Source organism: Cannabis sativa, chromosome 6 (genome assembly GCF_029168945.1).
Source record: "Cannabis sativa cultivar Pink pepper isolate KNU-18-1 chromosome 6, ASM2916894v1, whole genome shotgun sequence".
In the NCBI taxonomy this organism is placed as follows: Eukaryota; Viridiplantae; Streptophyta; class Magnoliopsida; order Rosales; family Cannabaceae; genus Cannabis; species Cannabis sativa.
Window position 1 is genome coordinate 1513883 of NC_083606.1, and position 13081 is coordinate 1526963.

Here is a 13081-nt window from a genome sequence, read left to right on the forward strand (position 1 = left end):
ATTTACATAAGATTGGTCTAAATGACTAAAGTGTTCGACGACTTGTTGGAAACTCGCATGTTCTATTTTGTCAACGCATAGGATGTTTGTGTATGCGATTAAGGATGAACGCATAAATCCAAATAAATGGCCCGAAGGCCACCGTGCAAATATAAACACCTTAGAGTCTACGAGCTCGTGTGTTAGAATATGATCGGGCAACTCGCGACTTACTAAGTCGTATACATTGTTGTACTTAATACAAGAACGGATTAAAATGTTCTTCATTTATTCTTTGAACATCTACTTTAATTAATATTTGTTATTTAATGTGTTCTGAAACTGATTAATTATGTAAATTTAAAGGACATTTGCTTTCTACATAAATGAGTGATCTAAATCAAATAAACCAAGCTGAAATCTTTATAATAGTGGATTAAGCAAACCAAACTCTAACTCAACCACTATAATTTGAGTACTCGCTACTCTAAATAAGTAGTCACACGTTTTTAATTGAGTGTTTTTAAATTCATTGAATACTCACACGATTTTAGTGTTGTCTAAATTTATCCAACAACAGACACTAGTATGCAACTTGATAAAATTATATAGATGGAATTTATTACCTAGATGTTTCAATTAATAAGATACAAGATAATGAAAATCAAGCATAACCACCTACTAAATTGTCTACTAAGACAATTCTCACTTAATTTTCATTGCATATTGGACACATTTCAATTATAAATAAATCATCATGCTCCTCCCTCCAAAAAAAAAAATCACTAAGTTAGTGTTGACTATCATTTCCATTAGGGGTGTGCATAAATCGATCCAATCCAATGAGAACCGACCGATCCAATTACAACCGACCGCCGAACATTGGATATCCAATTATGATCGGATCGGATTGGATGTTATTTTAAAATATCCAATTGGATCGGATCGGATGGTGGATGGGGTGTCTAAAAATCCAATACATCCAACATCCAATCGAACTAATTAGTATTTTCATTTAGTTTGGATGAGTAATTAGATTTTATATTGTTATACGTCAAATCTATATGTATATATGAAAATTAATATTAAAGTTTTACTTTTTTTCTTGGATTGGATGGATCCAGTCCAATCCAATACATACTGGATCTAAAATATTGGATGGATCCGATCCAATCCAGAAAATACTAGGTCTAAAATATTAGATAAACCCAAATTAAATAAATAAATATATATGAAATACATCCAATGGATAGAACCGATCCAATCCAACATCCAATGGATGTTGGATCGATTGGATGATGAAATTAATTGGATCGGATCGGATGGTAAAATCTTACATCCAATATATGATTGGATCGGATCTGGATAGGACTAAAAACATTGGATGTGATCCAATGAACACCCCTAATTTCCATGATCATTTTTCTCCAAAGTTTGTTGGAAAATAAAAAAAAAAAAAAGTCAATATATAATAAATTATAGAGTAGTCATTCAGCAAAGGTCAAAATAAAACAAAGTGTTATATTATCCATTATACTTGCCTTGGTGGGTCCATGTTAAGGCCATGCCTTAGGGCCAATTTGTGAAATAATGAAATGGACATGACCTAAAGTTGGGGATATTTTGTACTCAATAAAAATAAACACTTATGAAGATTATTGCTATTTTTATGAAATGATATATTTTATTTTTATTTTTCTATAAAGACATGATTTTTCATGTCAATAATGCCAAATAATTCTTCTTAGATTTATGGGTGAGTGGTGACTTATGTATATTATAATTTTTATGATAAGATAAGATACCAAAAATATTGACAATCATTTTGGACACAAGTTGTAGTGGATTGTAGTGTGAAGAAATGAGAAATGCTATAAGTGTGAAATTGAAATCCATTCACAACCATGTAACAAAAGTAAAGATAAGCTTTATTCATTTGTTATATTTTGTTTTGTTTCACTCCAAAAATCTTTCATGGTTTTTCTTCACATTTTAGCAAAAATGATTATCTGATATTTACTCAAATTTAGATATTTATACCATGATTATGGTCAATTTAGCCAACAAAATAATAATAATAATAATGAATTATGATAACTTGTCATCTTAAATTAATAATAATCCAAGTTTGTAATTATATGGTGGATATGTAATCTTCAAAATAATTCTTGTGTATATGTTTATATAAATTTATATATGTCATAAATTGTGATCTCACTATTTTTTTTAAGAAAAAATATTTTTAAACATGTCAAATAGTTAAAAAAAAATATTCTCCTAAATTTAAATTTATTCAAAATATTGAAAATGCATACATTTTCCAAGTTGATGACTTCGCAAGTAAAGCCCGAGGTAAAAAAAAAACTTCAACCAAACTCAAATCTAAGAGACTATTTTTTATCTTTTTGACAAAACACAAAGTCTAAAAATATAATATATATGTTTGTAAATCGTATGTATAGTACAATTCTCAAATTCGAAATCCCCTTCTAAAAAAATTTAAGAATATATCATAATATTAAGTTAAAACATAAGGATCCGAAACCAAAACTCATGTAATTTTTTGTCAACTCAATAGATAAATGTATTTTCAAAAATGAGAAGCTTAAAAGTGGTATTTTTGAAAAAAAAGACTAACTTTGTCATAGTACAAAAGAAGTTGTACTTTTAGGAAAATTTAAAAAAAAATAGCAAAATTTTTAACAACGGTCAAACAATTTTTATTTTTTTACATTTTTACAATTTTTTTTTTAATTTTCTATTTTTTTATTTACAATTTTACGATGTCATATAAAAATGGGATAAGAAATACTTTTTTTTTTTGTATTTATTAATCAAAAATATTCTCATATTATATTTCATTAAAATGTACGTACTTTTGTGAGTAAGTTGCCCAATATACCATCACCCTTTACTTAAGTCTAGTACATGATTTACATTAACTTAAGGGGTATAATAATAACACTAACTATAAAAGTAGGTATATCTTAAAGAATATATAAATAAAGGTAAAAATTAAAACAAATAAAGTAAAATGGATATACAATATAATTTTCTCTATAAAAATTACATGAAAAAATAAGAAAATAACATTAAAAAAGCGTAAAATAATATACAAATAACAAAAAAAAAAAAGCAAGATTACAACACAAAAACAAAATATAAAAACATTAATAGTCCATATTTTTTTGTAAATAAAAACTTATAAACCTAAAAAAAAATGTTTAAAATTGTATTTTTGCAATTTTTTACTATTTTTGAGTATTTATGAAAATATCCCAACTCAAAAATGGTATCTTTGAAAAAAAGACTAACTTTATCATAGTACGGCCCGGCCCAGCCGAATCCGGCCCAGCCCATTATGGACCTTCCCTGTCATCGTTCCTAAACCTTAAACCCTAACAAAACCTCACAGTACTCAAATGGTTGCAGTGTAGCTACTACACTACCTCTAGTGGAGAAGACAAAGTTGTAGTAGTAGACAACCATGGCGAGTAGAATACCGAGAGCTGAAACTGAGTCAGAAACAGAGACCGAGTCAGAATCGCTTGATGAATCGTCCCAAAATCAGATCCTGAAATTTTTACAGGACCTTCCAGATGTTCCAATGGGAAAACTTTCACCTCATCTCGAATTTCAGAGAACTCGATGTGAATTGAAGGCCGATGCTCCCATTCATGTACGTATTTTTCTCAAGTATGGATTTTTATTTAAAAAAAAAAAAAGAAGAAAAAATTCAAATAGATATTTGGTTGGTAAAGATGTAACATTTGGTTTCTCAATAAGGGTTTGAATTTGGAGAGCTTCAAACTGATTTTTCTTTGATTTGATGTGATTTCTCTTCTTTCTTATGAAACAAGTATGCTTTTTTTGTTTTTGTTTTTGCTTGCAGACTGATACCTTACAGTACTCTGGTGCTTATGCATCTGTTGGTTATGATAACAGTACTCGGTTAGATAATTTCTGCGACAATTTTAAAGTTAAGGTTATTCGATTGACAGAGGAAGATATGGAGTTTGATATGATTGGTATCGATCCAGCACTTGCAAATGCGTTTCGGCGAATCCTTATAGCTGAGGTTCAATTCAATAGTTTCACACAATATTTAGACAGAATTGTTTTTGAATGCTTTCAGAATTGTAAACATTCTGATCATTACTCTGATTGATAATATGTTTAGGTTCCAACAATGGCTATTGAGAAAGTTCTCATTGCAAATAACACATCGATTGTTCAAGATGAAGTGCTTTCCCACAGGTTGGGTCTCATTCCAATCAAGGTTGATCCGAGATGGTTTGAATATGCAGGTTTGACTCTCAATTTCAATAGTAATAGTTTCATTCTCATGCTCTTTAATCGAATGACTAACCGATTTTCTCTTTTATGATGTTAGAGAATAATACACCAAATGAGAAGAACACAATTGTTTTTAAACTCCACGTTCGTTGTGCAAAAGACACGCCCCGTACTTCAGGTTTAGCTTCTCTCTTTCTTCTGCAAAACTCATAACGAAATCTCTTTGTTCGGTCTCTTATTGTGTATTGTTTGCTTTTGTTATCTTGTAATGTTGTAATGCAGTAAAGTCAAATGAATTGAAGTGGTTACCCCATGGAAGTGAGTTTCCTTTGATCTCAGAAGATTCAAAGTCTGGTTCATCATCAAAACCAAGAACATACACATCATTCTCTTGCAGCCAGGATTCTTTTCCAGAGTTTTCCAACAAACCAATCACCACTATGGAAAATATTATTTTATCCAAGTTGGGCCCTGGTCAGGTAATCTTGTGCATGTTTGATTTATACTGTATAGATCTTTACAACTTAATTACATGTCTCCAAACACTAAACTAAGAAATGTAGCTCTTTATAGCTTACACAAACTTTAGTCCCGTAGTTTCACGATAGCAGCTTAGTCAGTAGATGTTTCAGGTAAAAAAACTACAAGACGTAGGTTTAACCTGTTGCTAGGATTCGTGCTAGAATTGGAGATCGGGGAATCAAGTACATTATTTTCTTGACGAGATAGTTTGATGGAGAAAATGCGTTTATAGCCCCGGGCTTTGTTGTAGTGGCAAGAGTTGCTTGAGTTGCGTCTGACTTAGGCAGAGCTCTCATGTTCGACTCCCAACTAGCACATTAAGACTCTGTTGTCTCGTGGGACATGACAGTAGGGCCTGCAGGGTATCTGATTAATACCCTTTAGTTTCGAAAAAAAGAAGGAACTTGACATTATTTGATGAAGCTCTAGCGTGTTATTGTGGGGCACTATTGTTTTTTGGCTTCTATTCGATTTTTTATTAAATGTTAATTGAGGAACCCGCTAAGACGTTTTTCATGAGTATCTTATGAAGTAAAAAGCCATTAGTGGAAGTGTACTTTTTGATTTTGGAATGATGATCCATTTTAACTTGTATGATTTTCTCTTATTTTGAAGTAACATATTGATCTGTCTTCATATAGGAAATTGAATTAGAAGCACACGCCGTTAAAGGCGTCGGTAAAACTCATGCTAAGTGGTCCCCTGTTGCTACTGCTTGGTATAGGATGCTTCCTGAGGTACATGATATGTTTGTTAAGTAGTAACTTTTCAATTCTTGATTCTAACTAGAAGTTTCAGAAACACTTGTGTGATCTTTCTGTCATAATTTCTATTCTAGATTGTATTATTACAAAATGTTGAAGACGAGGTAGCCGTGGAACTAAAAAAAAAGTGCCCTGTAAATGTCTTTGATATCGAAGATATTGGCAACGGTAAGTTGATGCTCTTTCTCGATATGATTTAAAACTTTCTTTCTTTCTGTCTTGGCTATTTCTTTTCGTTCTTTCTTGATTGTCGATTCGAACATTGAACAGGTAAGAAACGAGCTACGGTAGCACGCCCACGAGATTGCACTCATTGTAGGGAGTGCATTGGAGGTGGCAAAGAATGGGAGGACCGTGTATCATTACGCCGAGTTAAAAATCATTTCATATGTAAGTCTACAAATACCATGATCTCAATTTAGAATGTTTTTATTTTCATAATATGATCGATTCATCTAATTGGAATGGTTTTTACTTTCACTAGTTACTATTGAATCAACCGGAGCCTTACCTCCCGAAACGTTATTCACGGAAGCGGTAAAGATATTGGAAGACAAATGCGAACGAGTGATCGCAGAGCTTTCATAATTCTGTTTTTTGTTCACTTGATAGAGAAACATGTTGTTTTAGAATCTATTTATGTAAAAGCTACAGCTAAAGAAAAGAAGCCATTCATTCAGGCCATTGTTGTCCTATTTCAAGTCTTGGAATTATAATTGTTAATTCGGGTTTTGATTTTCGGGGGCCAAATTTAATGAGATTGTTGCAAGGGCACTGCTAGAGGGAGCTTAGAACGCATTCAAGAACTACTCACTTGTAAGATATCGATGTTGTTCGGGTTGTTGGTAGTTTTGAGATTAGGGGGCCTAATTCGGCGGTTGCTGCAGCTATGGAGTTCGATTCATATTTGGTGTTTTGACTTGCGAAAACATTGAATTAGGCGTTAAACCGAGCTGGTGTTTGGTAGCAGCTATTAAGATGGCGCCACTGTTCGAGCCAAGAACAAAGTTTTTTCTGTAGTTCAAAGGGTCAGATAAAGTTCAAGATTTTAGGCACCTAATTAGTAATGGCTTGCTATAGTTTCATGGGAGCTAAAAGATACTCCTTCCAAGATGAGATTTGCAAGGGTTTCTACATTAAATTTGTTTGAATTTCATTGTTGAATATATGTTACACATTGCATTACATAAGACCCTTTTCAATTAGTTTGATTGAACAAATGACATTAAAACTCTCCAAACTAGAAATCAAATCTGAAGTCTCTTACACATCACTATAAGTATACACACAATGAATAAGACTATACACACAAGGAACTTCTTTTCTTCATTGGAGTTATGACGTGTACTAAATTGTATTTAATTTTTCAGGTCGTTAAATATTTTTTCTTAAATTTTTCGTGTGATTGTCTATGTGTAAAATTATGCTTCCTGAACTTTGATACCTATCAAATCGTGCCCTTAAAATTCATATCAAACACACGTTAGTAAAATTAAAAAGAAATCCTTGAATCTAATAATCTCAATAATTTAAAAGAAATTTTTAAAAACTTTAAAAATTTAGGAGAAGAAAGATGACAAATCCTAGTTAACCTTAATAAAAAAACCATAAATTAGACAAAAAGCAAGAAACAAATTGAACCAAAGAGGATAATAACACCTCCATGAATGCACCACCATGAACACCACTATCACAAAAATGATTGGAATATAACTTAAGTGTAAAAGTCTACACTAGATCAAGTTTGCGTTTGGGTCTGGCTCCGATTCTATAGTCCAAGATTAGATTTGGGTTTGGTTCCGAGTTGCATTCGGGTCAAGGATCCAGGATCTAAAGTGGGGATTGAGTTTGAGTTGGATTGGAATCAAGTCGAGGTGAGGAGTATTACTCTAAAATAGATTTTAAAAAATTATGTTTGGCTCTCTTTTTTAAATAAAAAATAATGTAAACACACCTTAATAAATTATTAAATTTAATTTTTAACGATAATAATAATTATGTTATATTTTAAAAATTTTTGTAGGTACTTAGCTATGTCAAGTTAAATTCTACATCTTATTTTTTTTAATTAGTATATTTAAATAAATTTTTAAATAAAAAATAAAAAATTAATAAGCTGAACTAATTGTCATATGGTAATTAATTTTACACCCAGAAATATAAATTAAGTAATTTATTCTTAAATTAAAAATTAAACTTAGTATTTATCTAAGCTTTTATTTACTTATTTGTTTTCAATTTCAAGTAATCATTTTAATCATTTTCAGTCAATCTGAATTTTGTTTGCTCTGGCCTTCTTCCTCGATCGCCACTCACTCTTCCGCCGGCCATAACCGAACCAGTGCTTCATGTTGCTGCCCTTCTGAGAAAAGGTTTTTTTTTCTTTCAAAGGTTGATAAAGATCATTACTTTTTACAATTGTTATGAAATTTCAGTTTCATCGAGTTTGAATTTTAATTTTGCGGGTTAAAGTTAGGTTTTTTATAATTTTCCCTTATTGCACTTTCTGCTAATTTCATTGTCTCTTTGTATGATTTTTGGTTAAGCTATTTCAATTCTCTTACTTTTTCCTCTTCTTGAGCTGCCCTTATTTTGTTCTTATGCCTTTTCTAACTTTAAGTTCAAATAGAATTGTTGGTTGGTTCTTCTGTCATTTGCAACTTGTTTTAACACATTGGTTTAGGTCTTTTTATATGGGTTTTGTATGTTTTTTGCTACAATTAATTTTCTTGTTACTTTTAATGCTTAATTAGGCTTCATGTTTTATGCTTCTAGTATTAAAGTATATCCTAGTGTTGTGTTGTGTTCAGCTCAATTGTTGGTTTGATTCAGTTGTGTTTTGCTTCTTGAAACAGTTTTTGTAGGTTTGAAAGTAAAAGAATTTACTTGTTTATTATAGGCTAACTAGGATTTTTCTCCAAACTTATGCCAAATCATGCCCCAAATTTTGTACACCTTTAAAAATTTCTACCCAATTATTGAGATTGTTAGATTCAAGGAAATCTGTATAATTTTACTAACGTGGGCATGTTTTGGTATACGGAACAGTTTGGGGTAAATTTTTAACAGCTTGAAAAGTTAGACACGATTTGATACGTGTTAAAATTCTAGTGAAAAAATTATAATTAGCTTTATTATATCTACACATAGGTAGATATATATATATATATATATATATATATATATATATTGTGTTGAAAAAACAATTATCAATATGAAAGAAACAATTTTCATACACTCTTCAAGCCAAATAGTGTTTAGTGTTTTAAGATCCACACCAAAATTCAAAGTCTTATAAGGTTTTTCAATTCACCCCTTTTAAAAGTATAGTTTTTTAGTTAGAAACAAACCATGCCCATGGATTTGTTTATATGTATATATATATATATATATATATATATATATATATATATATAAATATATATATTTATATATATCTCCAGAATCAAATATTTTTCCAAGTTTAAGCCTTTAACCCAACTCTCCCTGTGTTTGAGCTTTTTGATCACAAACACCCAATCCTCATATTCAAGATCAATCCAATCTACCCATCTTTCTGGTTAGAAGATTCTCTAGTATCAAATTTTATACTTTTCCCAGATTTTTTTGTTACTGAATAAAAGAGTTAAGCAATCAAGGACCAGGAGATTGATATTTGAACATGGAGGGGGATTGCTTTCTGTTGTCTATCTCTTTGTTTCGAAAAGTAGCATGTTCAAGTAACAATTTTGGCCGCTCGGGTGTTCATAATCTGGAGTTTGAAGGATTAGGGTTCTTATTATTAGGGTCCTTAATAAAAAAAAAAAACATATATTTATGATGATTTATTGCTATTGATTAGTTTTTTTTAGTTAAAATCAAATGGAATTTTATGAAGGAATATTCAATTTCTTTAGTTTGATTTCTATTTTGATAGATTTTGACTCAATCGTTGCTTTCAATTTCAGTTTGGGAGTCCACACAATGGACAATATAGTTGATTCATTGAGCAATGCATACCAAGAGTTTGTTGCTGCAGCTGCAAATATCCTTGAAGCTAAGGAAAGCTGTAGTGCCCAGAAAACATTAGCCACCGATGCAGCTCTCGAGAATTTCAAACAGAAATGGGAATTATTCAGAGTGGCATGTGATCAAGCTGAGGAGTTTGTGGAGTCTGTCAAGCAAAGGATAGGATCAGAGTGCCTTGTGGATGAAGCCACAGGCTCGGTGGTTGGAAAGTCTGGTGTTGGGATTGGAATTGGCCCTGCTGCCACTACTGGTCTTCCAGCAATTAGCGCTGTTCGTTTGGAACAGATGAGCAAAACCGTTAGGTGGCTTGTCCTTGAACTTCAACATGGCTCTTCAGGTTCTTCTGCTGGTTCAGCCGCTCATTCCCATACACCGGGAGCTCCTTTCGATGCTAGATTTTCTGAGGATTCAGCTCAATAACTCTCCATTTGTTGAGTTTTTCTTTTTGTAAGATGTAGTGATTCGACTGTAGTATCTTCTAAGAGAGTCATTCTTTCATGTAAAATTTTCGTAGAGTTTTACTCGATATCCAAAGGGAAGAAAGGCTATGCTCTTCAGGTTTTGATTCTGGCTGTATGAAAGATTCTAGTTCACCTTAATAATTTCAGATACTGTTCCTCATTTATGCCTGTGATATTGTCACATCTGATATAGTTGTTTCACTTTTTGCTAAGCTCCACTGATCTTGGCATCTTCAATGGTGCAAACTCATGTTTAATTACTACGTGTTGTTCTCTTTTTTATCCATGTGGTTCATCAAGCTTTGGATTTTGCTGGATCATCTTGCAGATTGCTCGGATAAACAAGAAGGTAGAACTTGTTCAACGATTCCCATTGCTGCTACCGAGTTGTTTTCATCGTTGAATACAGGTAAGGTTTTTGGTCTTTAGTTTGCTTCCATGAGGTGCTTAGTCATTCATCATCCATTGTTGAATGGATCAAGGATTGTTTGAGCAGGAGAACCGGTACAGAAGAGCAAAGCAACAGAGTCATTCCAAAGTGTAAGTTTAATCTCATCGATTATTGCAGAAAACTTCATCTCAAAAACAACTGAAAACCATGCTGCAATCGAAGAATCGATTCGAATGGCTAGTAGTACCCATGAATGTACTGAAATTATTCATAACCACCAATTATTACTTGTGATTTTTTATCACATAGCATTGCTGTTTAGAACATTGACATATTAAAGTTGAGGCCTCCAATTGATGTCATTCTTTCATGCACATTCCACACTACTTAGGCTCTTTTGACATCCTTTCATTTTTAATGGCTTTCATACATTTGGGGACTAATAAATTATAAAAAGAATAAATATGATATGTGTTCCTTTTACTATTACCATTACATGATTGTGCCTATTGAATTTTACCACAGCTAAATCGTTCATCTAATCAGTCTAAAAGAATAAAGTTTACACGAAATTGCTTCACACTACATGAAGTATTATCATTGTTGAGTTGTGCTCTTTAAATTATTATTGAATTGCCGAGTTGTATCCCCAAACTATAATTATTATCAAACAATTTCTCGAATTTTAAACATAAGGATACAATTTAATAGTTATAATAATTTAAAAGAGTTTAAAATAACATGAAAAATTTGAGAACACAAATAGGTAAAAATTTAAGAGAGCAAAAATCATATTTATTCTTATAAGAATTGTCATGTAAATGTTGGAAAAAAAAACTCTTAACAACACAAATCAAATCAAATCATGATTATTTGAGTTACTCCTCTTATGTTTGTTCATACTTAGTTTCCTTAATAAAAGCATCAAATGATGTTTACACATGCATTCACATATTATGATACTTTTTCTTACTCATTTTTTGACACATCAAAATTACCCTTTACCATAAATGGGTTGTTTCTCAATGCAAATGTACTTTTGAGAACCTTTCACTTGGTACAAAATATTCGTTTTAGTTCAAACATTCTTGAGTGATCACTCTCAATAACAACAACACCATTCACAAAATGACAAATATGTTTTCATGCAAAACATTGAATATCACCACAAACATTATCTTAGTTTTTGTTTTTCTTCACATATTTGCAATTAAATTTTAAATGAATAGTGATGTTTGACCAACCAACCAAAATCCAATGAAAAATAAACATGTCTTTTTAACTATATATATATATAAATATTTAAAATAGTGTATTATACTAAACAAATTTAAATATAAATATTAATTTTAAAAATTTTAAATTATTAGATTTTGATTCAATAACGAATAATAAACAAGAAATTTAAATTTTATACTTAATTTAACTATTTTATTAATAAAAATATTAAAAAATATCTATTTTTACACTATATAAAAATATATTTATATATAAAATATTTAAGTCAAATTTAACTTTCTTTTATTTTTTTTGCTAATTTTTCTTTCAGCTAATGAAACAACATCAGTCTATATAATACAAAAATAAGAAATTATTTTAATGAGATAAAAAAAATTATGCATAAAAAATTTAAATTTTTTAATACAGTGTACCTATATATATAGCTTAATTTTCCCACTAAATTATTCTTAAAATTTTGTACTAATTTTGGATAAGAAACTCCACCATTTCTAGGTGGATATTGGATTATAATGTTGCCCAAAATTGGGTTTTACTCATCTTAATTTTCTTCAAAAGAAAAAAAAAATATTGTTTGGACCACATAATTACAATTAATCTTTACTCTTTTGGATCTTAGTACTCTCACTCTGCCCAAAAATTTTCTAGTCAACAAAGAATATTGGCAGATTAGGATATTTCTCCTTTGCAGCTTTTCATTTTTAAGCTTCATATTGTTTTAATATAAGAGATAAATTAATTGAAAATAAAAACAAAAACATTGAACTTGCTTCCATCATTATCAATGGATTATTTTCACCACACAAAAATTTGGTAGTTTGTAAGATAATTAATAAGTTATATGTTCTTCATTTCAAATCTCAAAAAAAAATCATTCAATTCCACTACCAAACTCCTAATAATATATTTTAAATTAAATTAAAATCTTTGATTTATTTTTTAGGTTGGTGGGTGGAGTTAATCAATGTTGTGTGTTATAAATTTATTTTTTTAGTGGGCACAACAAATTAGCACAAGTCATTAAGTTTCACACAACACAACAATAGACTCTTATTAAAGCCATTCATGTTCTCAATATAATTCATAAGAAAAAAAGGGATTTTTTTATTTAAACTAAACATTATTGATGCTACTAGATGTTGTGCCCACATCCCTTGTTGAATGCACTTGATTAATTTAGATGACCAACATAATTTGTTTAATAACTAAATTTTAATGCATTTTATTATATTACCAAACAAAAGTATGAATTTTGCATATGTTTATAATTTGTAGTTTAAATTCAACTTTATTAATGGGACTTTTATTTTAGGGGAATTATTTCATATATTTTTTTATTTTTTTTTTTAAATTTACGGTTTGAGTTTCTAAAGTGGTTACAGCGCTAGTTACAATAAGGGTTTCTATACGATTTTTTGTTA

At 30.5% G+C, this 13081-nt stretch overlaps 3 protein-coding genes across 4 annotated transcripts; all 3 read left to right on the forward strand.

Moving 5' to 3' along the window:
* The first annotated feature begins 3386 nt into the window (after positions 1-3386).
* On the forward strand, positions 3387-6767 carry LOC115694817 (uncharacterized). The gene is made up of 9 exons (XM_030621908.2): positions 3387-3658; positions 3872-4057; positions 4160-4286; positions 4373-4453; positions 4558-4754; positions 5439-5534; positions 5636-5729; positions 5832-5951; positions 6046-6767. The coding sequence occupies exons 1-9, from the start codon at positions 3467-3469 to the stop codon at positions 6147-6149; spliced, it is 1197 nt and encodes a 398-aa protein (XP_030477768.1). The 5' UTR covers positions 3387-3466; the 3' UTR covers positions 6150-6767.
* Positions 6768-7779: 1012 nt separating this feature from the next.
* On the forward strand, positions 7780-10190 carry LOC115695964 (mediator of RNA polymerase II transcription subunit 32). Of its 2 annotated transcripts, none has more exons than XM_030623073.2 (2): positions 7780-7933; positions 9509-10190. In XM_030623073.2, the coding sequence occupies exon 2, from the start codon at positions 9525-9527 to the stop codon at positions 9987-9989; it is 465 nt and encodes a 154-aa protein (XP_030478933.1). In that variant the 5' UTR covers positions 7780-7933; positions 9509-9524; the 3' UTR covers positions 9990-10190. The 2 variants fall into 2 exon arrangements, with proteins under 2 accessions (XP_030478933.1, XP_030478934.1); XM_030623074.2 differs by having other exon boundaries at positions 7794-7952.
* An 89-nt stretch (positions 10191-10279) lies between these two features.
* LOC115695965 (uncharacterized) lies at positions 10280-10779 on the forward strand. The gene is made up of 2 exons (XM_030623075.2): positions 10280-10439; positions 10527-10779. Exons 1-2 carry the CDS (start codon positions 10280-10282, stop codon positions 10757-10759), a joined length of 393 nt encoding a protein of 130 aa, XP_030478935.1. The 3' UTR covers positions 10760-10779.
* The last annotated feature ends 2302 nt before the right edge of the window (positions 10780-13081 follow it).

Excerpts from the sequence above, each read along its gene's own strand:
- LOC115694817 (XM_030621908.2), top strand. The coding sequence starts at position 3,467 with ATGGCGAGTAGAATACCGAGAGCTGAAACTGAGTCAGAAACAGAGACC. Across the intron at positions 4,058-4,159 it reads GGCGAATCCTTATAGCTGAG|GTTCCAACAATGGCTATTGA; the intron begins GTTCAATTCAAT and ends TAATATGTTTAG. Across the intron at positions 4,287-4,372 it reads GAGATGGTTTGAATATGCAG|AGAATAATACACCAAATGAG; the intron begins GTTTGACTCTCA and ends TTATGATGTTAG.
- LOC115695964 (XM_030623073.2), top strand. The coding sequence starts at position 9,525 with ATGGACAATATAGTTGATTCATTGAGCAATGCATACCAAGAGTTTGTT.
- LOC115695965 (XM_030623075.2), top strand. The coding sequence starts at position 10,280 with ATGTTTAATTACTACGTGTTGTTCTCTTTTTTATCCATGTGGTTCATC. Across the intron at positions 10,440-10,526 it reads GTTTTCATCGTTGAATACAG|GAGAACCGGTACAGAAGAGC; the intron begins GTAAGGTTTTTG and ends TTGTTTGAGCAG.